The sequence below is a fragment of the Leptonychotes weddellii genome, chromosome 5 (assembly GCF_054177405.1).
Source record: "Leptonychotes weddellii isolate Sample4059 chromosome 5, ASM5417740v2, whole genome shotgun sequence".
Classification (NCBI taxonomy): Eukaryota; Metazoa; Chordata; class Mammalia; order Carnivora; family Phocidae; genus Leptonychotes; species Leptonychotes weddellii.
Genome location: NC_138373.1, coordinates 47354061 through 47377332, shown reverse-complemented (window position 1 = coordinate 47377332; position 23272 = coordinate 47354061). Strand labels below are relative to the sequence as shown.

The 23272-nt window shown below is 47.2% G+C and overlaps 1 protein-coding gene across 15 annotated transcripts in view; it reads left to right on the top strand.

Moving 5' to 3' along the window:
* Positions 1 to 23272, top strand: part of FRMD4A (FERM domain containing 4A) — a 330684-nt gene that overhangs the window by 191521 nt on the left and 115891 nt on the right. For all 15 annotated transcript variants that reach the window (XR_014145475.1, XM_081820621.1, XM_081820619.1 and 12 more), the window contains 2 exons: positions 1685 to 1777; positions 12790 to 12874. Coding sequence is in view for 14 of the 15 variants with exons in the window: in XM_081820621.1 (XP_081676747.1) it covers positions 1685 to 1777; positions 12790 to 12874 (178 nt within the window). In the remaining variant the exon portion in view is untranslated. The remainder of the gene's footprint in view (positions 1 to 1684; positions 1778 to 12789; positions 12875 to 23272) is intronic.

Here is a 23272-nt window from a genome sequence, read left to right as displayed (position 1 = left end):
TTTGTACTCACACGACACCAACATGCCAGACTTCTCCCTGCCTCAGGGCCTTTGCACATGCTGGCTGCACTGCTTAGAACATAGTTCCCCTTCTCTTTGCTAAGTTAACTCTTATTGTTCTTCAAATCTCAAACACCAGGCAGTACTTCTGGGCCCCAAACTCAGTCAGGTCCTTACATGTTCTCATTATACCGTAAGTGTTGTACCATAAGTGTTAGGTCCTGATACCATTCTGATTAGTAATTCTTTTTTTTTAAGATTTATTTATTTATTTATTTACTTGACAGAGAGAGACACAGGCAAGAGAGGGAACACAAGCAGGGGGAGTGGGAGAGGGAGAAGCAGGCCTACTGCTGAGCGGGGAGCCCTATGCGGGGCTCGATCCCAGGATCCCGGGATCATGACCTGAGCCGAAGGCAGACACTTAACCGACTGAGCCACCCAGGCGCCCCCTGATTAGTAATTCTGCCATTAATTGTGGGAATAGTGGTTGAGTGTCTGTCTCCTTACAAGACTATAAGCTCAGGGGAATCGGGATCGTGTCTATTTTGTACACTGCTGCATCTCCAGACCCTTTCTCAGAGAAGGCGATTAATTAATATTTACAGAAGGAAAGAAGAGAGGGAAGGAAGAAATGCATAAGCCACTCCATTTGTATATCATCAAAGGTCTCTGTGGTTCACTGTTTAAAATAGCTTTGATGAGGTAAAATTGACATACAATAAACACTCGGTAAAGAGTACAGTTTGATGAGTTTTGACATGTTTCTACACCCATGAAACCATCACTACCATCAAGATAATGAACATATCCATCACTCCCAAAAGTTTCCTCTTGCCCCACTGAAAGCCCTCCCTCGCACCCACCCCCCAGACAACCACCGATGTGTCCTCTGTCAGGATAGATCAGTTTGCACCTTCTGGAGTTTCATACAGATGAACTCCTACAGTCTGTACTCTTTTGTCTGGCATCTTTTACTCAGCATAATTACTCTGAGATTCATCTATGTTGATGTATGTACCAATAGCTCACTGTCTTTATTGGGGCGATAGTATTCTGTTCTACAACTATATCATGCTCATTCCCCTATTGATAAACATTTGGGTTGTTCTAAGTTTTGACCTGTTACAAGTAAAGTGTCTCTACACATCTGCGTGTAAAAAAGTCTTGGCATGGACATAGATTTCATTTCTCTCAGGTAAATACCTCGGCGTAGAATGTCTGGGTCATATGGTGGGTGTGAGTTTCATTTTTTAAGAAACTGTCTATGATTCACTCTTCACCCTGTCTGCTTCCAGCAAAATGTGAAGATTGCTAACATTTCTAAAGTGGGTTTTGAGTCTTCGGGAAAAAAGGCACTCAGGTGGGTGGTGGTAAGGGAATTCAGGACGAGAGAGAGGGTAGGATTCCATTTTAATTTTAGCACAATCGAGGAAATGGATAGCAGGTCGCGAACCCCAGACTTTCTGATTGTCATTCCTCTCCTTCATGTCACATGGTATCTGCCGCCGATTCAGTATCCCCCCAGATAACTCCTTGAGGTTCTTCAAATACCGAGAACTTAGGAGTGAGGGAGCGGTCCACATTGATCTGCGATCCAACATGTTCTGCTGTGCACATGCCTTCGTCACAGAAGCTTCCACAAACTCCAGGGTCCTAACCCATTTGTCTCTCTTCTCCTCAGGGGACACTTAAACTGGCTTCAACTAGACCGAAGAGTATTGGAACATGACTTCCCCAAAAAGTCAGGACCAGTGGTTTTATACTTTTGCGTCAGGTATGTACACCTCGTATCCATCCTTTTGCTTCTTTGTTTTTTCTTTGTCAAGAAGTCTGGGAGGGCAGCGTGATTAAAGGAAAAGGGAATCAAGTTCGTTGTGGTCCATCTGTCTCAAACTAAACTGAGTCTCTTATAGTAACACAAATCCTGGGGTTATTATTATTATTATTGGTGGCGGTCATTTGGAGCTACATCACAAATGTCTGTGTCTTCTTTCCTTTTTTTTTTTTTTTTTAAGATTTTATTTATTTGAGAGACAGAGAGAGCACAAGCAGGGGGAGAGGGAGAAGCAGACTCCCCACTGAGCAGGGAGCCCGATGCGGGACTCGATCCCAGGACCTGGGGATCATGACCTGAGCCGAAGGCAGACGCTTAACCGACTGAGCCACCCAGGCGCCCCTGAGTCTTCTTTCCTTTTCTCACAAGTGACACTTGGCCTCTTAAAACTTGCCTATTTTATCTTATTCCAAATAGGAATAGTTGAAATGAAGCAGCAAACCATAGTTCAATGCATTCCCCAGGAAGGGAGGATACAGCTTAATAAAATGCCAGAAACGATGGGCATTTTCTGTTCACTAATCTATTATAAGAAGTTTTATTCTGTGACTGCAGAGAATATAATTTGCTTCTCATGGCTCACATTTGCAAACATGAAGTCAGCCGGACTTACCACTTTCATTTGCAGAAGGTTTTGGCAAGTCAGAGGGGGGGGGTTGTGTCTTGGGTTCAGGGGCAAAGCCAGGATCTGAGCGTCCAGATCCAGCGTCTCCTGGAGCACCCCGTCCTTGGAGCCACCAGGCAGTTTTTGTGCAGAACCTTCATTGTGCACAACTGCAGGGGCATTTAGGCCCGAATGCCTCCGTCTTCCAGCGGACACCAGCACTCATACCCAATACACGCACCCTGTCCTTTTAAAATATGTTAAAGTTCAATGGGGCGCCTGGGTGGCTCAGTCAGTTAAGCGGCTGCCTTGGGCTCAGCTCATGATCCCAGGGTCCTGGGATCAAGCCCCACATCGGGTTCCCCGCTCAGTGGGGAGTCTGCTTCTCCCTCTCCCTCTGCGCCCCAACCCCGGGTCATGCGTGCGCTTGCACTCTCTCTCTCAAATACATAAATAAATAAGATCTTTAAAAATATATATATATGTTAACAAGTTCAAGAGCAGGACACAAACAACTCACAGTTCAGTTCTTCCTAAAGAGCATGGTCAGGAATGCAGTTTTAATCTTAGCCATCCTGATACCATGGAAGGCATCAGAGAGCCTAAGTAAGAGTTAAAGGGTCCATGTCCCAGACGAGAATATGTATCTTCACCTCTGCTGGCGGAGCAAAATTAAACTTGGATTTAATGCCCTTTTTATTTGTTTAAAAGCTGCAAACCTATCAGAGCTAACCTTAGCCATTTCCATTACTGATGGGCGTGATCTTGATGTCACAGTCTCTTTAATGGTGGCTCCATTTTCTCAGATAAATGGAAAGGTAACTGCATAAAGGAGAGTTCACAATTCCACTGGGGGGGGTGAGGGGTGGTGTGGGGGTGCGGCAACGTCGGGCAAGGCTCAGTTGAATTTAAGTGTTTCGTTAACCTGTAATCAAAGGTGGATGAGTCCACTTGCCAGAATACATCAGGATCTCCCCTCCTTCCTGCTGCTTTTCACCAACATTAATTAAGAAGAGAGAATACCGGGCTGGTTGTATATTAGCTGCTTTTTGCAAGGGTCCATTATGAGCTGAGTTATTGGTGGGTTTCGGGAACCGAGCCTTGGAGGAAAGCTTGGGGCGCCACGAAATTGTCACTGAGGATATGCCGGCCGATCCAAGTCACTCGTGACTTCTGTCTGTGATACCAGATACACAGAGGAGAGCTGCAGAGGTAGGGCCCAGGCTCACAATATGGAGAAGCAGGAATGAATGCTTCTGCCATTTGCCACCCATTTTCCTAGGTGGCTGCAGTAGGCATCTCAGAGAACACGTTGCCCAGGGAAAAACTCTCCTGGGCCACATTTGTGGACAGACCCCTAGCAGAATATTGTCACAAGGCGGAGCTCCTTCTGTAGCTCATTGCAAAAGCTGCTCTTTCTGCAGAGCCTCGGGTTTCTGTGTCCAGCCTTGGCCACCTGAGTGCTTCTAACTCAGCAGCTCCAAAGCCAAACTCATCATCTGGACCTCCCCAGGCCTTCTGTGGTCCCTCAAATCTGTGATGTCGTTATCCATTCAGTCCTGTAGACTTTAACCTTGAAGTCTTTCCTCTTCCTCAGATTCTTAGGTGCATTAATTCTCTCTGGCTACTTCCACCCTCTGCCCTATCCTCCCCTCTCCCCATCATCTGTCACTTGAACTATTACCACCTCCCAGGGTGGGTGTCACCTTGGCACCCATCACAGAGGATCCTGGCTCCCAGACCCCACTCTCCTGAGGCCCCACTTTGCAGCCAGCTGAGCAACACAGAAGCAAAACACCAAGAGTCTGTTTTCTCCAAGAGAGGAGACAGATGCTCTCATGTAGGTGAATTGTGCATTTTTACCTTGGTGCCTGGGCAGAATTCCCAGCTGTACCTCGGTGCCTTTCCAGGGGTGCCCGCAGGCTATTTTCTCCAGAGGAATTGCAGGATGAATTATCTTCATAAAGGACTCAGACCTTGGACTCTGCCGGAGTCCATAAAGGAGCTCCCGTCCGGCTGGGCGATTTCCCCACGAGCTCACTGACCTTTCTCCTTTCTCAACAAGAGCGCGGCGGCCGGAACAGCCCCAGCCCAGCCAGCAGCACACGTGCGTGCCTGCAAGCAGTCTCTCTAGCCGCTCCTAGCCTCTCTCCTTTTGTTTAAACATCTATAGATTCATCCCTGTAACACGTGCACCGTTAGCCTTCGTGAGAATAAAAGCACCCAATAAAAGACCGTGGAAAAGGCTGACTGCTTTAAGTCAAGTTTTAGGAATTCATCCAGTGGAAATATTAACCACGTATCCCTGGGGATCTAAATTTGGGCTGCCATCCCAGCCAGCATGGCTTACTATTTGGCAATTATATATTCTCTTGCTGTAATGCATATTCGAAACATCTGTGAGAGAGGGGGCGGAATTACCACTTCCATTCAACCGATGATGAAAAATAAGACCCCAATATATTAAATAACATGAATTTGAAATCGGGGAATTCTGCTTTCTCCTCTGAGCATGTCCTCAAAGGGCCTGAGGCTGGTGTCGTGCTGCTGGGTATTCTCAGTATGGCGGGACAGAGGACTGAAAATCTGTCTTCACTGACCCATGATGTAGCCTAAAAAGGACCTCCCCTTTCCTCCTTCTGAGTCAGATCACCAGGAGTGATCACAGAGCCTGCAGAGTCTTAATAATGATCTAAAAAGGGAAAAGGTCTGAGGGAAGGGAACTATCCATTATTAAACATCCATCCATTATTCAGGATGATTGTAAATCTTCACAGCCCTTGAATCAGGTATTATTACTCCTGGGTAAAGAGAGGGAGGTGAGGGGTGGCTCAGTCAGTTAAGCGTCTGCCTTTGGCTCAGGTCACCATCCCAGGGTCCTGGGATCGAGTCCTGCATTGGGCTCCCTGATCAGTGGGGAGCTTGCTTCTCCCTCTCCCTCTGCCCCTGCTTGTGCTCTCTCTCGCTGTGTGTCTCTCTGTCAAATAAAATCTCAAAAAAAAAAAAAAAAGAGAGGGAGATAAGGGCCCAACATGCTGATTCTCCTCCCAATACCGCGAATAAATTGCCACCTCTGTTCAGTTAGATCTGACTCCAAACTTCGGGCCCTCCCCGCTGCACCAAGCTATGTCTCTCTCCACAAGTGAAATGCGACCCCACGATTGCTTCTCAGAGACTCTGGCCGGGCCACAGGCCACCAAGTCAGGATCAGTGACTTTGGGCCGTCTCGTGTTCCACACTTGGCCGTGGCTGCAGAACCAGGGTCCACCCGCAGAGATGGCGTCAGGCGCGGATGCACCCCCACTGGGAGAGAGGGTGCAGAGAGCAGTAGCCCTCCCAGGCCTCCCATTCCAGGTCTGGCACTACTCAACTCCGAGTGGCCTTGGCGGAGAGCACCCCATTGGCCGGGGGACATCCTGCAGTCGCAAAACTTGGAGGCAGGTTGGAACCTCCATAGTGGCAGAGGAAGGGGCCTCGCACATGGTAAAGCAGGAGTTTTCAGAAGCCGAGGTTATGTGTTGTTAGCCCCACTTGAGAACTTCTTGCCGTCTGCTGACCAGGGTGAACACCAGTGGGAAGGCATTCTCCCCGCACCGTGCTCTTCCCTCTCACGTAGGAAGACTCCACGGTCCCGTCAGCACCCTGAGCCGCATCACTGCAGGGCCTGGAGAGCCAAGACCCACTCTCATTCGAGCTGTGGAGAGTGAGTTTCCCCCCTTGGGGACACTGAGCTGCACACTCACCGTTGGCAATAGGTTCAGTTACTGATGCACAAATATCCACCAGGCACTGACGGTGTTGTGGGCATTAGTTTAGGAGCTAAGGGCAGAGTGGGGAGCGGAGCAGACGAACCCCTACCCACGTGCACCTCTGCATCCATTTCCCCTAATTCTCGGGCCCTCTCAGCCTGCCCGTCCTCATCTCTGCCGATTCAGTCCAATCCGTGTTACCACCATTGCAACCAGCCCTTCCCCAGGACCCCCCCTGCCTTTGCTGCCGGTCACATGCATGCATGCCCCCTGTGCGTGCTCGTGCACACACACGTAGGATGGGATCCGTCCAGCCACCTATTTCTTTTATTTCTGCCTCTGAGCGGCCGAGTGTGGTCAGGGCCGGGGGAGGGGGGTCACACAGCTGCAAGTTGGTGCACGATTGCTTATGACCAATCTCACACAGCTCATCAGTGTTTCTAGCCACTTCTGTCCGTTGCACCTGCTTGGGGCCCTCTGCGATGCCCATGGTGGCTTTTGCTCCCTGCCACAGACTCCAAACCAGAAGCTCACTCCTTTGCTCCAAGAAGGTGGCATTGCTTATGATTCTGTAGAGAAAAGGAAAGCTGGCCCAAGGGAGCTTCAGCTTCCTGCTCCCTTACTTAATTGTACCCGCCCATTCTGTGGCCTCCTTGCCCACCCACTGCATGCGTGCCCACGCACTCACACGCACACCCCTCAGAGGGAGACTGACCCTTAGCCCAGCGTCCAAGGCCGGCCAGGTCCACATGTTCCAGCCCCTTCCAGCACCTCTGAGAACTCCTTGCCTCCAGTCTCCCGTCTTTCTCTGTCTTACACTACCCCTTCTCCATGGATTCTTCCCCCCATAACCATGACTTTTCTACCCTGACAAAAGAAAATACTCTCTCTGACTGTATCTTCCATCTGCTCCTGCCTCCTTGCTCCCACCGCTGTCCATAGCACGGGTCCGGAAGGAGAGTTCTGCCCTTGTCTCCTTTCTCCCCATCCCACCGGCTCCTCAGCTTGTGGCTGTCCCGTCACGGCCATGGTCACTGGCCGTCTCTAGGCCCCAAACTTCACGGGCGCTTCTCTGCCCCCTCTGCCTGAATCAATGGCGTCTTCATCTCTCTGCCCCCCAAACTTCCTCCTCTTCCTGTGGCACCTCCTTATCTCTGTGATTGGCCCCGCCACACACCCAGCCAGAAACTGGGGCATCAAACTTGACTCTCCTGCCTCCTTGTCTTCTTCACTCACTAACTCCTGTTACTTCAGTGTCTTAAATAGGTGTTAGACCCACTGCTGACTCCCCATGAACACCCCCTTCCTGAACCACTCTCCTCGCTGGGGCTCCTTCCGTTCTCCTCTAGGTTACCACTGAGTAGCTTTCCAGAATTCTCATCTGCTCCCCTCCTCAAAATGTTCCTGGCTGCGGTTATGCTTTGCATGTCCTGTCTGACCTGATTGCCTCACCTCCTGCTGCTCCCTTACCCCCCCCCCCGCCCCGACACACACACACACCGACTCCACAACCAGCCCAACGATCAGTGTGTGAGCCAGGTCACATCCGTCTGCAGACCACCGCTTGGGACTACGAGACAAGCTCCCCAAATCTGAGAACAGTGACCCTCTGACCGTATTCACCAGGCAAGCTTAAGAAATAGGTCAAGAAAAATTATAGGAAAAATTTCCCTACACACCCGAGGAAATCTCTGTAGGAACACGTTTGTGCTCTGAATGGTTCCCTCCACGCCTGGGCTGGTCCTTCAGTCGTGTCGTCTTCAGCCAAGTGGCCCCGCAGTGCTGATCATCTCCACTGTTTGTAGGAAGATAAATAGAGATTAGATTTGTCTCCTCAAACTGAGGTTCACCAACAGTAAACTGAAGTGAGCACTAGGGAAAAAAAAGAGGGAGAGAGGCGATCCCAGGAAGCTTTATTCCGGGAGTGGGGATTTTATAGCCGAGTTTATGGCCTGACTGTTGGGGTCTTTCCTGGCTGGTTGAGACAAGCAGTTGCTCTTTCCTGTCACCATAGTAACAATGAAGGCAGGGATCCTAAAATGAGGGGCCTGCTAACCAGAACTTGCTAGATCTCAACTGGGTGCCCCACTGAAGATTTTTTTCGAGCTGGTGAAATTCTAAAGATCAGAGATATTCGGCCCCAGAAACTCACAGCAGCACCAAATACCCTTTTCATTCCTGTCGCTCCTTTTTGCTACTAAAAGTCAGCATTTCAAATGTGACCCTTGTGTTCATGACAAAATGAAATCAGCGGTCCATTTAATTAACACTTGCTGGAAAGATTCAGTGATTCCCCAGTGCCACAGGGTGGATGTGGGAGGGAAGAGGAGGAGTGAGCGGTTCAGAGGAGGAAGGCTAATTGCTGCCATCCAAGGCGTCCGCGGGTTACAGGGGACGAGACTCCCCAAGGCCTCAGAGCCTCTTGATTATTTTATGTGCCCAAACACGTAAGAACATAGCACATATTTATTCCTGCTTCAGAGCGTCAGATACAATGTCTCAGGTCGGCATCATCTGGGCCAGGTTGGGTGTGACATTGCTGATGGTTTTCAGGGAACAGACTTAGCCAGGTTTGCCCTTGGCCTAGGACAAAGGTTGGCCCTTTGACTCAAAAAAAAAAAAAAAAAAAAGCCATCAGATTCAGTCCTGCTAAATGTGCCCAAAGAGCCCGTTTTAAAGTGTTAAGTTTTATTATTACTCCGGTAGAGGTACTCAGGGACAGGTACTCAGGTACTCCCAACACATCAGGAGATGGTGGCCATGAAAAAGACAGCTTGCTGCTCACAGTTCCTAGGAGGAGGGGGCACACCACACCAGGCAGGGCTGCCCAGGGACAGGGACGTTGGTCAGGAGGCAGAGGGAGTGGGGGGAAATGGGGGGAAGAGCCTTTGTTTTGTGGTTTCTGCAGGAAGGAATGGGTGAGGCAGGGTAATCAGGTTTAGGCTTGGCTACTTTGAATCATTTCAGCAGGCTTGGGGGCATCGGGGCTGTCCAGAGTTGTCTGGCCCTGGCGCGGGCCCTGGGGTGAGAGGGCAGGAGGGTCGTGACCTGGAGGGTGAGAGCCCCACAGAGGAGCAGGAAGGGTGTGTGAGCTCTTGATTGGCTGGTCTGCATATGAAAGGCGAGCTCACACCTCTAAGGAACTGGTCAGCACTGGGAGGGGCCTTCCCTCCAGAGCCACCAAGGCCCCAGATGTCAAAGCACCAGAAACCCATGGTTAATATGGAGCCAGACTTGGAAGTGCCCTTGCAGACCCTGTGAATCTACAAGAAAGCGTTCATCTCCTCGGCTTTACCCAGAGACCCGGAATTTTCTTTGTGAACCAGGTCTTTGAGGAAGTGCTCCCCCCGCCCACCTGCGCACTGGTAGTTAAGGAAATGCAACATCGCCACCTACTGGCAAAACGAGGAGCTCTCGTGAAATAAAAAAGAACAGAACTGGTTTTAAAAAAAAAAAATCCGGATTTTGTACCCAAACCATCAATGTTTCCCACTTCCCCAGAAGTTTCTGCTCCCTGGTGCTCCCGTAGCTTGCCCTGAGCCTCGGTGTGTGGATTGAGATGTCTGGGGTCTGTTTTTCTCTGGGCATTTTGACTCACAAGTTCCCTAGTACAGATGGAAAGTTCAGGATGAGTTAAATATCCAGGGTTACAGAATAATAATATGACAGGCCTGGAGCTCATAAGTTTTCCAGGCTGCTTCTTGGTGATAAAGGTTAACGGGAAACTGCTTTCCAGTTTCTGTCAAGAGTTGGTGGTTTATTTTTCCTCATCTCAGAATAGGTTATTTTCTCTACCTTCCTGCCTCGTGTCCAGCCAGACCCCGTGGAACTCCGGGGACACGAACACTGTCGCAGAGAACAGAACCTGCCCTGTCCTTTCCACTTTCCGTTGCTGGGGGTGGAAGGGTGTTATGTTTCCTTCTTATACTATTGAGGAGAAAATGGATGGCCGGGGTAGCGAATGTTCTCAGTCCTTAATTCTCAAGAATTGAAACAAATGCAGGAAAGACACAAGGTGTTGCTTTGAAAATTACATGATTTCAGACCCAACAGATTTAGACTCAGTGATTATTGCAGAACTGAGGTCAAACTCCAGAAACTTAGGCTGTTGTCCTGGCTTTAAGATTCGAGGGGAGCAGTGGCTTGCTTGTGCAACTTTCCACGTTGACAGTGAGTGAAGGGCAGGGGGGCAGGGCCCGGATGCGGAATATGAGCCCCCCGACCGGGGATTTCGGGACATGGGTGGGAGGTCACTTACCTCCTCCCCCTCCTGCAGTGCCTTCGCTGCCCCTCTCACTGTCCCTCCTGAGAGCAGCACCCAGCAGCCCGCGGGGAGGAGGGAAGCTGACAGTCTTTCCCTTCCAGACACTTACTAAGTCCTCGTGTGTGCCAGGCACTGTATCAGTGCTGGAAATAAACAAAAATGAATGGGATTTGGCCTCGCCCTCCAGGAGGCCATTCACAGCCGAGAAAGAAGATGCCCTAGGGAGCAGAGAAGTACAGGACCCTGGGGGAGCACGGAAAGCAGAGGAGGAGCCCAGGGGAGGAGCTCTTCCCTAGGGGCCATCAGCAGAGCCCAGGAAAACATGGTGTTCCTGAGTGAGGGCAGAAGGGAGCAGGAGTGGTTTGGGGTGTGGAGAATGGTGGTTTCTGGGTGGAGAGCAATAGCTTGAACAAAGGCACGAAGCAAGATTCATCTATAATGGGTCACGCCTGCAAGTCGGCCTCCCTCTCTCCCTTCCCTCCTTCCCTTTTCCTTCTTTCCCTCCTTCCTTCTTTCCTTCCTTCCTTCCGATTTTGCTATTCTGACTACCCCCAGTCAAAAATCCTTCACAACAAATGTGGATTTTTTTTTTTTATTAAATCCAATTTAACTTATTCTGCTTTAAGACCTAGAGTTTACTACTGCATTTCTTTTCTTTTTTTTTTTTTTTAAGTTTTTTTTTTTGAGAGAGAGCATGAGAGAGAGAGAGCATGAGAGCGGGGAGGGCCAGAGGGAGAAGCAGAATCCCCGCTGATGCATACAGGACTGGATCCTGGGACTCCAGGATCATGACCTGAGCTGAAAGCAGTTGCTCAACCAACTGAGCCACCCGGGTGTTCCTTTGGGACCACTGTAGAGCCTTTATGGAGCCTCCATGACCTAAATTACCTGCTCCAAAAAAGCAAGAGGCAGGTGCTTCTTTTTTTTTCTTGCAGGGAGAGACCAGGTGGCAGAGGTCCATTCTTTGCAAGAATGAGCGCCATACTATAATTTCCAAACATTTTCTAGACTCTCACCCGGGGGGGAAATTGTATTAATACCTGTTGATTGAAAATATCTGCTAGTATCTGAAGTTACTCTGGATTCACTCACAAGTTTAAACGAATCTGTATGATATTAATCACAGCAACCCACACTGGAAAAAATGACAGAAAACATCCGTCTGCGGACAAGAGGTTGCAAACTGGTGGTCTGTGGGCTTGTCCTTGCCTAGGGGTGTGTTTTATTAGCCTCATGCAGTGTTGGTTTGTTGTTTTTGTTGCTGTTATTGTTGTCTTCATCCAAATGAGTTTCCAATATTTTACAGCCGTAGACTTCTTAGGTGGAGAACCACTGACCAGGTCCCGCGGTCTTCTTTTACCGTTTGGAAAACAGAAGCCCAGAGAGATGAAGTGATTTGCCCTAAATCATACAGAGCTGGGACCAGGTCGCTGGTCTCTTGACTTCCTCCCCAGGATTCTTTCCATCATACTGTAACGCTGTTCTAGAAGGACCTAGCCCTTACCTTCCCGTTACACCTGCCACTGCTACCTCAGGGTAGCCCCAGTTTCCAGGAGGCAGGTATCCGGTGGCCCCACTCAGGGCCTATTCCCTGGCAAGGTTCTGCCTTCCATCACCCCCTCCCTGCACACGGCTGGTCCCTAGACAAGTACAAGTGCATAATCTGATTACGTGATTTAATAAACGCCGAAGTCGATGCATAAAAGGGTGCATTAAATGTAAACGTAAATAATTTCAGCATGTCTCATCATAAAAGAAATCTATAAGCTCCATCTGGATAAAAATCCAATTCTCATTTGGCTTAATATGCATTAGTACCACAGCGTTAAGAGCACTTACCACAGCTCTCTGGATTCGCAGAAATCAAATCGCACTTCACCACCTTTGCGAAGATAACGTAACCGTTTTAAAGAGAAATAGGGCCTCCTTTTTCAGTTGAGCAGAAGAAATTATCTTCAAGAAATCCAACTCAACATGATTAGGACCAAAAAAAAGCAATGTATGAACATCCAATAATATTATTTAAAAACTGGAAAGCGGCTCAAGAAAAAGAAAGGAGATGGTTGAGTTTAACCCCCTATGGTGGGAGTCCCAGCTCCCTGGCTCTGGTCAAGGTTGTCAAGCATGGCAGTCCTCATGTGCTAGAAAGGGGCTTGAAAAACTCTGCTTTCTTTCAAAAAGGAACCATATGAAAACAACTGATCATACCTTTTTCTTTTTCATTTGGGATGGGGAGTTCTGGTCCTCATGTCAAATCCTGTGGCTCAGAAAACAGCTGATTTTCAGCTTGATCAGTTGCTGCTTCTGTGGCTTATTAGCAGTTTTTCTCTTTCAGGTTCTATATAGAAAGCATCTCATACCTGAAGGACAATGCTACCATCGAGCTCTTCTTTCTGAATGCTAAGTCCTGTATCTACAAGGTAAGAAATTTCCTCCTGTTCAGTTTTCCACTGAAAGCCAAAAGTATCATTTGAAGCCAGAAATCCCAAGTTGTTGCCCCAATGTGATTTTATTGATTAGTAAACGTAATTTATAAGTGGATTGCTATAAATAAATGAGAACGTCCTGAAGCGATACTACCCATTTAACTACAGGACTCCTCCTGATCCCATCACTAAGTTTTGGCTCCTTGGAAGTGCACCTTTACCTGATTTTAGGGGTCCCGTTCCCCTGGCAGCTGAGACAAAGAGGATACATGGACAGGGAGGGCAGATGCACTAGTCCATGCAGATAGGTCTCCTAAGGATGAGTGGACTTTTTTTTTTTTTTTTGCAGAAGTCTGTTTGGTTTATTCTTCTGGGTAAGTGTTAGAAATACATTGTCATATGTGGCCAAACAAACAAACAAAAACAAACACACACACAAAAGAACTTAATTGGAATTGTATCGAATGATGGAGAGAAATTTGGAGGAGGGAGAATATATAACTTTCAAACATTAACTCTCCCCATTCATAAGTATGAAATGTTTCTCCATTTAGTAAATTGTTTTTATGTCCCTTAATTAGGTTCTATAGTTTGTATAGTTAGTTCTTTCTTTTTAATTAATTTATTTTAATTTTTTATTTAAATTCAATTTAGTTAACATATAGTGTATTATTAGTTTCAGGGGTAGAATTTAATGAAAACAGAGATGGAGACAAACCATAAGAGACTCTTAACTCTAGGGAACAAACTGAGGGTTGCTGGAGGGGAGGGGGGTGGGGGGATGGGGTAACTGTGATGGGCATTAAGGAGGGCATGTGATAGAATGAGCTCTGGGTGTTGTATGCAAAGGGTAAGTGGACTTCTTATAACCAAATGCATGCATTATCTGACTATTTTTAGATATTCTGGCAATATCTCTCAAAGGGATGCTATTGGCACTTTAGGTGGGCAAAATTTTTTAATTATACTAAAATACACATAAAATTTATCATTATAATTACTGGTAAGTATCCAGTTCAGTGATTTTAAGTGCATTCACAGTGTTCGTACCTCCATCCATCTCCAGAACTCTTTTCCTCTGCAAAACTGGAACTCTGTACCCACTAAACACTAACTCCCCATTCTACCCACACCCAGCCCCTGGCCACCACCATCCTACTTTCTGTCTCTATGAATTAGACTATCCTAGGGACTTCGTATCAGTGGATCCTATAGTGTTCGTCCTTTTGTGACTGGCATAGTTCACTTAGCATTATGACCTCAGGGTTCATCCACGTTATAGTGTGTGTCAGAATTCCCTTCCTTTCTAAGACTGAATAATATTCCATTGTATATAGAGACCACATTTTTTCATCCATTCATCTATCAATGAAAACTTGGGTTTCTTGCACCTTTTGGCTATTGTGAATAATGCCCCTATGAACATGTATCTGTAAATATCTCTTCAACTCCCTGCTTCCAGTTTTTTTGGGTATATACCCAAAAATATGGTAATTGTATATTTAATTCTTTGGGGAGCTGCCGTATTGTTTTCCACAGGGACTGCACCACATAATATTCCCACCAACAGTGAGTAAAGGTTCCAGTTTCTCAACATCCTCTCCAACACTTGTTATTTTGTGGGTTTTTTTTTTTTTTAATAATAGCTATCCTAATGGGTGTTGGGCAGTATCTCATTGTGATTTTGATTTGCATTTCCCTAATGATTAGTGTTGCCGAGCATCTTTTCATATGCTCATTGGCCATTTGTACATCTTCTTTAGAGACATGTCTGTTCAGGGACAATTCTCAGTTGAGTGGGACAGTCCCTTGCACTGCATCCAGTTCCCGCATCTGCTTGCAGTGTTTCCTTTTATTGGCCAACCCAAAACGCCCACATACGTTTCCAGCACACACCCCCTGCCTGGGGAGAGGGGCTTGCAGACACCACCGGGGCTGAGCTTCTCTACTGGGAGAAGGTATTTGTTTGTTTTATTATGTTCCATTATCCACTGTATAGTACATCATTAGTTTTTGATGTAGTGTTCAGTGATTCATTAGTTGCATATAACACCCAGCAATTGCACTACTGGGTATTTACCCCAAAGACACAGATGTGGTGAAAAGAAGGGGCACATGCACCCCAATGTTCATAGCAGCCATGTCCACAATAGCCAAACTGTGGTAGGAGCCGAGATGCCCTTCAACAGACGAATGGATAAAGAAGATGTGGTTCATATACACAATGGAATATTACTCAGCCATCAGGAAGGATGAATACCCAACTTTTACATTAACATGGATGGGACTGGAGGGGATTATGCTAAGTGAAATAAATCAAGCAGAGACAGACAATTAGCATATGGTTTCACTCATATGTGAAACAAAAGCAATAGCACGGGAGAAGGTATTTGAAGGAAACACCCATACTCTTTCCCTTGTGTGTCATGACTGCAAGCTTCAAGGCAACACCTCAGGTCAGCTCATTAACAGCCACAGAGAAGCACAGCCTATCACCCTGTGGCACGCTAGGTGCTGAGTGCTTTCTGTAAGTTGTGTGGCTGAATCTTCCCCACACTTAGAGGTGAATATTACTTTTCATCCCTGTTTCCCCTGGGAGGAAGATGAGGCACAGGGAAGTTAGGAGATTCGCCTGAGGTCGCAGATCTACTGAATGGCAATGTCAGTGGGGGCTGAAGCTGGCAACCCGAATCCAGGTCCCCAAGCTCAGCCACGGCGCTGCTCTGAGCCCCAGAGGGCAGGCTCTCCCCCAGAATGGAGAATGCCCCTGCAGCCACAAAGGACTTCAAAGCTAAGCACACTCGTGGTAAAGTGGTCAGTGGCTGAGGAAAAGTCTGAAGAGATCCCACGGCCTATATTTTCAAGTTTAACTAAACCCTATTTTAGGGGATAGCCACAAACCCACCAAACATTAAAACACACGCACGAGTTGGATTGGTACATCAGCCATCAGTTTTTCTTCTGCAAGTTCTCCAGCACGTTCATTGCACAGAATAGTCCCTCCAAATGCAAATGTCCACAATAATAGAAGGCCTGGTAGGGATCAAATTCAATTCTGTGAAAGGACCTCACTTGGTGACAGTTGCTGAGCCAGGACTTAAACTGGGCTCAAACCCAGACCGCTCAGACTGCAGTATTTTGGGTTTTTGCTGAATGGGGGAAAAAGACACTAAATGCAGTTCCAGGAACTTGCAAATTCCTTCCTCTCTCTAAACGCGTTTTCTCATTCTAGCGTGGAAATAAGAACAGCTTGCAGATTGCAAGAGTCTCTGAGGGCTTTTGTTTAAGAATGTGAGGGCACATTGAGAAAGTTCGGGAATAAAACGCGAGACTGTCCACCAGGGGGCATACTGGGGCAGTAAATGTCTGGAAATTCCAGTTCCCGAACTGATGAAATCAGCTCAACCAAGTAAAAGTTGGCCCCAAATTGTGCTTGTCCAGACGCCTGGGGAAAAGGAGAGAAACAGTTTTTCATTCAAAGTTGTTCAATTCAGTCCAGTCACAAATGCTTACCCGGAGCTGAAGGCTGTGGTGTTTCTGAACACCGTGCTCTCAGAAGACTCTGGGATTCATGGAAAATGAAGAAGGAGAAGAAATCCTCAGAATTTAATATTACAGGTCCCCCAGGGGGAGGTGGCCTGCCACATCAGCCTGCCTGCTGACCCAGCTGCTGTCTGGCTTCCAAACCCCAGCTGGCTCTTCTCAGGATCCGCACTAGAGCTGGCTTCCCTGAAGTTTATGTAGGAGACCAAGTAGGGTCACAAGACTGCCTGTCTCTCTCCTGTCATCAAAAATAATATTTGCATTTGCATACATTGGCACTTCAAGCTTCTTTAAAATTGTCACATATATTTTCTTATTTGAGCCGAACAGGGAAGTAGAGCCAGAATCGTTAGCTTTACCAAGAAAGAAACTGGGGTCAGAGAGGTTAAGGGACTTCCTCAAGGACCAAGGACCGGAAGTGGTTGAACAGGCAATGTGGCCCTGTTTGGAGTCCCGCACACCTGGGTTCCTGTCGTAGCTCTGCTTCATAGTCAATTTAATCAATGTGGATGCCTTCTTTGATGTCTCCAAGCTTAATTTTCCTCTGGTTGAACAAGGACATTAAAGGACCCGACCCAGGGCGCCTGGGGGCACACTCGGTTAAGCATCCGACTCTTGGTTTCGGCTCAGGTCATGATCTCAGGGTTGTGAGATTGAGCCCTGCATCCAGCTCTGTGCTCAGTCTGCTTGAGATGCTCTTGTTCTGCCCCCCCTCACCCCCAACTCACTGGCATGCGTGCTCTCTCTCTCTCTCTAAATATATGAATACATCTTTAAAGGACCCGACCCACACCCTTCGTAGGAAGATGAAGCAAGATGAAGCATGAATGTCGTTGGTTAACCCTGTGCCAGGGACATTATGGGCTCCTGCTGTGGACATACAGCTCACTTGGATCCAGACCCAAGTTGTTCATCTCGGCAAAGGGTTTCTGTGTGCCACCCACACCACCCCCCAGCACTTCGGGGGCCTGGAGGAGCCCAGAGGGCAGTGCCAGACACACAACCTGGACATGATGCTGGTGGATGGGGGCCTCCGTTTACCCAGCTCAGGATTCATATATCAGCTCCCTCCCTGTTTCTTCGGGAACGATCCCTGCAGTGTACCAGAATCTGAATTGTTCAGATAAATGAGCTCTTTGTTCCTGCTTCCTCCAAGCGCTGTTTCATTCACTTTTTAAAGCATTAATACTTTTTTTTTTTTTTTCAGAGAGAGACAGTGCACGAGCAGGGGAGCGGGTGAGGTGAGGGGCAGAGGGAGAAAGAGAATCCCAAGCAGGCTCCATGCTTAGCACAGAGTCCAACATGGGGCTTGATCTCATGACCCTGAGATCATGACCTGAGCCAAAACCAAGTTGGTCGCTTAACCTGACTGAGCCCAGGCGCCCCAAATTAATTAATACTTTTATCACAGTAATATGTGATGCAGTTTAAAGTCAGATGGTTCGGGGCGCCTGGGTGGTTCAGTTGGTTAAGTAACTGCCTTCGGCTCAGGTCATGATCCTGGAGTCCCTGGATCGAGTCCCGCATTGGGCTCCCTGCTTGGCGGGGAGTCTGCTTCTCCCTCTGACCCCCCCCCCCCATGGGCTCTCTCTCTCTCTCATTCTTTCTCTGTAAAATAAATAAAATCTTAAAAAAAATAAAGTCAGATGGTTCTAAGGGCTTATTATGAAAAAAAGCCCACTCCCAAGTCCCACCACCTTCAACAATTTTAGCTGTTTCTTCTGGGTTTTGCCTCTCTATATCCAAATAAGTTGGCACAAGGCATTATTCCTTGATTATATCCATTTTAGATTTATTGAATTCCAACTGAGATGGGTGAAGATTAAGGTCTCCAATACAATCACCCACACTTTCCCGTTTCCCATTTTCCCAAAATGGTGGTAAGCCCAATTCTGGGTAAAAGCCCACAGCTGACAGCATTACATTAGTATGACTAATCCAAGCAGCATCCTCTGGTTGTGATTCCCATTTTAGACAACCCCTCGTTTTACCTAAAGGTAATAATTGCCTTGCTGTTACTTGTTTAGTTTCTACGGGCCCATCATTTTTTTCCCCAAGACCTCCTACAGACTCCCAAATGAATGCGCATGTCGATTTCCAAATGCATCGAGTAATTCATCCATTCCTCTCTTTGGTTTGGTTTTTATTGTTGCCTCCTTTGTAGTTTGTCCTGGGACCTCCCTGTAGCCACCGTCCATCCTCTCACTCCACTCTGGACCTGGCCTCGTCTGCAGCCCTCAGCACCGGACCCCCTTCCCCATCCCGTCAGTCCTTCACCCAGCTCTGGAGTGTGTCCTCTGTTTCCTGGATCCCGAGTCTCCCTGTGTTTTGTTTTATGCCATTGTTTCACTGGAGAGCATCCTCCCAATAAACCCAGGGAAAGTGCATATGGGAAGTGCAGTGTTAGGGTCTTTGCATATCTGAGAAAGTCTTTCTGCTACCTTTATATCTGATCGATAGTTTGAGTAGATACGGAAATACTGAATGAAGACATCTCTCAGAATATCAAAGGTGTTGCTTTAGAGTTTGCTCCGGAGAAGTTTGCTGTGCTGTACATTGTATGCGGACCCTCTCTCCCTCTCCTGCCACCACCCATGGTATCTTTTAGGATTTCCTCTTTATTCCTCTTCATCTGAAATTTTAGGGCGGTATGCCTTGAAATGGGTCTTTGTAAATCCGCTAGGTTGTGTATTCATTGGGGACTTTTAGACTGGAGATTGGTATTCTTCTTCAGCTCTGGGAGATTTTTCTGTACTATTTCTTTGATGATGTCTCCTCTGTTTTCTCTGTGCTCTCCCTATGGAACTCCTGTTAATTAGATGCTGGGCACAGCCTCCTGCTTTGATACCTTGTATCTCCTATTTTCCATTTCCCTCTTTTTATTCTACTTCCTGGAAGATTTCGTCAATATGATGTTTAATCTCTATTGGCTTTTTAACATTTGCGTTACATGTATACATTGTATTGTCTCTTATCCTGTTACTGCCTTTAAATTTAACATTCTTTTATTGTTTCAATATTAATTATGCATGTTCTGTGTCCTTTCTGTTTCCTTTCGGTTCTTTTTTTTTTCCTGCCTGTGTATTTCCTAGTTTGGTCTCTGTCTTTCATATAGGAGACTTGCCTCAATCGTCTGTTGATCTTGGTCTATCCATCCATGTAGAAGAGTGAGGCGCCTGGGAGGGGGTGGTCTCCTGGTGGATAGCCCTGGGGACCGACCCACTGGCAAGCTGGTTCTTTCAGTAGGAAGCCTGAATGGCAGTGTTTGGGTGTCCTTTGTCATGGCTCTTCATTCTCTCCAGAGGAGAATCTTCCCACTTCCTGTCTGGGCCCGTCCTCCACTTCCAGGGTAGGGTAGGGAACCCCTCCACTTGGGGAATAGACTCCCTTTCTAATCCTGGTGCTTTTGATGGGGGCCTCATTCCAGCTTCCTGTTCATCTTCTCCAGAGAACAAACCTCTGACCTTTTCAACAGCAGAGAAGTGAGGAAAGATGTTTCATTTTGTTTTGTTCTGTTTGTCATTTTCCCCAGACTAGGAGCACCACCTTCCTGCCTTCCACTCTTTCTTCACCAGGAGGCAGAACCCATGACCCAGTGGGTTTCTCCCTCATATCCCCTTGCTTTATACTTTACAGTCCCGTGTTTTGTGCAAAAAGAGCAGGAAAATATAGTCATAATCAATCCAAGTTGCCGAGGATTAGAATATGGTCACGAGAGAACAGGGTTCTAAGCGTGAACTTTAAGTGGAGCAGGATGAGGTACAGAATGGGGGTCCCTGACACCCTACACAGCTGCATGCTCAACAGCATTTCTGATGTGTTTTTTTTTTTTTTAAGATTTTATTTATTTATTTGACAGAGAGAGCGAAAGAGAGGGAGAGAGCATGAGCCAGGGGGAGGGGCAGAGGGAGAGGGAGAAACAGACTCCTCCTTGAGCAGGGAGCCTGATGCTCAATCCAGGAACCCTGTGATCATGACCTGAGCCGAAGCAGATGCTTATTAACCAACTGAGCCACCCAGGCGCCCCTCTGATGTGTTTTAACTCACAAGGAAAGAACATTTATGACCAGGGGATAGATAGAACTCATTTAGAAATGTGTATCTTGTTCAATGGGGAACTCCCATGGGAAGTCTACCCTTGATGTTGTGTGTTTCCTGGAAAATCACACAAGAAAGCAGAGCACTCCTGCCAAGGCTTCTGTCTTTAGAAGTGGATTCCCATGCCAAACTGAAGAAGCCCATAGGCCAGCCCCGCAGGAGGCGGTGGGCTTGTCCCACCCGATGGGAGTGATTGGGTGGATGTGGATTCTGATCTCAGCTCTTGCCCCACCTTTGGGCTACGGGACTGAATCCTGCCTTCTCTCCACCGATAAAGGGAAATCGCTGTCAAAAATTAGTCACCACAATGATTTTCAAAAGTCTTGCAAACCACAAGTGCTAGGTCATAAAATGTTAAAATTTAACAACTTAAAAATTTAAATTTAAAAATTTTTAAAAAGAAGGAATTCCAAAGATAATATGGGATTGACCATCCACTCTTAAATATATATGTCACACTTAAGTGCTTGATCTCAACGCTTATCCTGTCCAACAATGATAACCAAAGAAACAGAACACATGATCACCATCTAAAGATGGACCGCAGTGTCCCTCTTTGGGTTGGAGGGAAAGTTGGCATGAGCGTTCTTCAGAGTGAATTTTTATGATCACCTTCCATGACCTATCACTGAATTAGGCATATAGACAATGCTCAGGAATTTGTTCTTAATAGATTGCTTTCCAATCCCAGGGAGCAAGGATTTGTGTATTTCCTATGAAATTAGCAAGTCTGGTGCCTGCATGTACCCACCGAGAGCAGATCATGTCAGAAAAGAAAAAGTGTGGGCGCCTGGGTGGCTCAGTTGGTTAAGCGACTGCCTTCAGCTCAGGTCATGATCCTGGAGTCCCGGGATCGAGTCCCACATCAGGCTCCCTGCTCAGCGGGGAGTCTGCTTCTCCCTCTGACCCTCTTCCCTCTCGTGCTATCTCTCATTCTCTCTCACTCAAATAAATAAATGAAATTTTTTTTAAAAAATCAGTTTAATAAAAAAGGAAAGAAAAAGCTTAAAATTCCTGCTTTATGTGGGCTGGGGGTCTTGCTCTGTCTTTTCTGAGATGTCCACATTGGTCTGGGAACCTCCCATGTTACTGAAATTTAAATAAGCATCCTTGGGCCACATTTGCTATGTAGGGCGAAACACCATCACTCTCGCTGAAATTGAAGTAAGTGGTCTTTATCCAAGATCTTCAAAGAGCTTTGCTAGTGAGCAGATTGTATCATCTCATCTGAAGATGAGAGAAACAAAGCCCACAAATCAGGCCGCACAGGACAAAGGACCCAACATAAGTCTTAGTCTCAGACCTTCAGAATCCTAGTCCTTATCTCTTAGTTTGATTATTATAGGGTTAGTGTGTGTGCTCATATGACGGGGTGGGAGGAAAAAAAGGACAGAGAGGGACTTTTGTTTTCAATTCTAGAAATAAATTCACTTGGGCTCATCATCTTGGTGGTGCCTGTGACCTCTACAAGAGAGACTCCCCGGGGTCACGACCCGGGCTGTAAACAGGAGACAGCAGGAGGAATCACTGTGCCACAAAATGAGAGCATGGGGGCCCAGCCTGAGTGGCATGTACCCCAGTGGCTCATCAGCCAAACATGAAGTAACTTGACTGATGAAAAACTGGCAAAGGGCTAAGGAAGACGGTTGTGCAAGACCGAGTCGGTCCTGCCCCTCACTGCAACCCCGGTTTGCTCGAGGCATCTTCATGCTGCCGTTATGGGTTGTGCAACGACCTGGGGTACATATACAGGCACAGGGAGGCCAACTCTGGGCATCAGGGCCACTTGGATGATACACTCACACTCGTAGACACACACCCACACAATGCTGTCCTCCTCTTTAAAAAAATACGTCTTCCCAACGATTCCTATAAATGGTCAACAGGGCTCAAGAACAGAGGCAACACTGGGGAGGTCAGATTACAAACCCCCGTGTGCCCAAATAAATACTACAACCAGGATGTTTGTAGTGTGTCTTGGGGTTTCCAGATCACCCCTCCGTGTCCTCACCAAACTCAGTAAAATAATTGGAAAAGAAATCATTATCCCCCTTCTCCTGATGAGGAAGATGAAACTTGAGGAGATCCGTTGATTCATTCAATGTCCCAGAGCTGTTGGGGGATGGGAACTAGAACCTGGAACTTTCCAGCAAGGGTAGAAATGATCTTAAGGAGGATGGCAAGAAACTGTAATCTTTAGGCATTTTGTGGTAAGAAGAGGGGTGGTGGCGGTTGGTGAGGGTTGACTGAGAAAACCCTTGGGCTGACTCTGCAAATTGTTCTGGATGGACTTGGTATAGATCATCCTCACTGAAATCCTGTCAACCTATCGTATGGTGGTTAATCACGTTTTCTGTTACAATTATCTTATTCATCTTATGTGGAAAATTGGAATTTCTGTTGTTCAAATCCGACCACGGAGGAATGCTTTTCATTAAGATCCCTGAGCTGTGTGAAGACCACCACCAAGCCCCTCAGAGCAAGGGGATCGTGAAGAGGACCTCCAGTGCTCAGTACTTTTGGAAAAAGTCTTTAACACCTGCCGCTCACGGTTCTCCTGGGGCCATTTATTTGGAACTCTTGGAGACCCACAGATGGAAATCTTTCTGAGAATATTGTTCACAGTTACACTGCTGATAAATGACCTCAGGCCTCTTCCCTCGGCTAGTGAATCACCTGGGATCAAACAATGCTGAGTGGGAGGAAGTGGGGCCATCCTCCCCAACCCCACTCTGAGCGTCCAAGCGCACA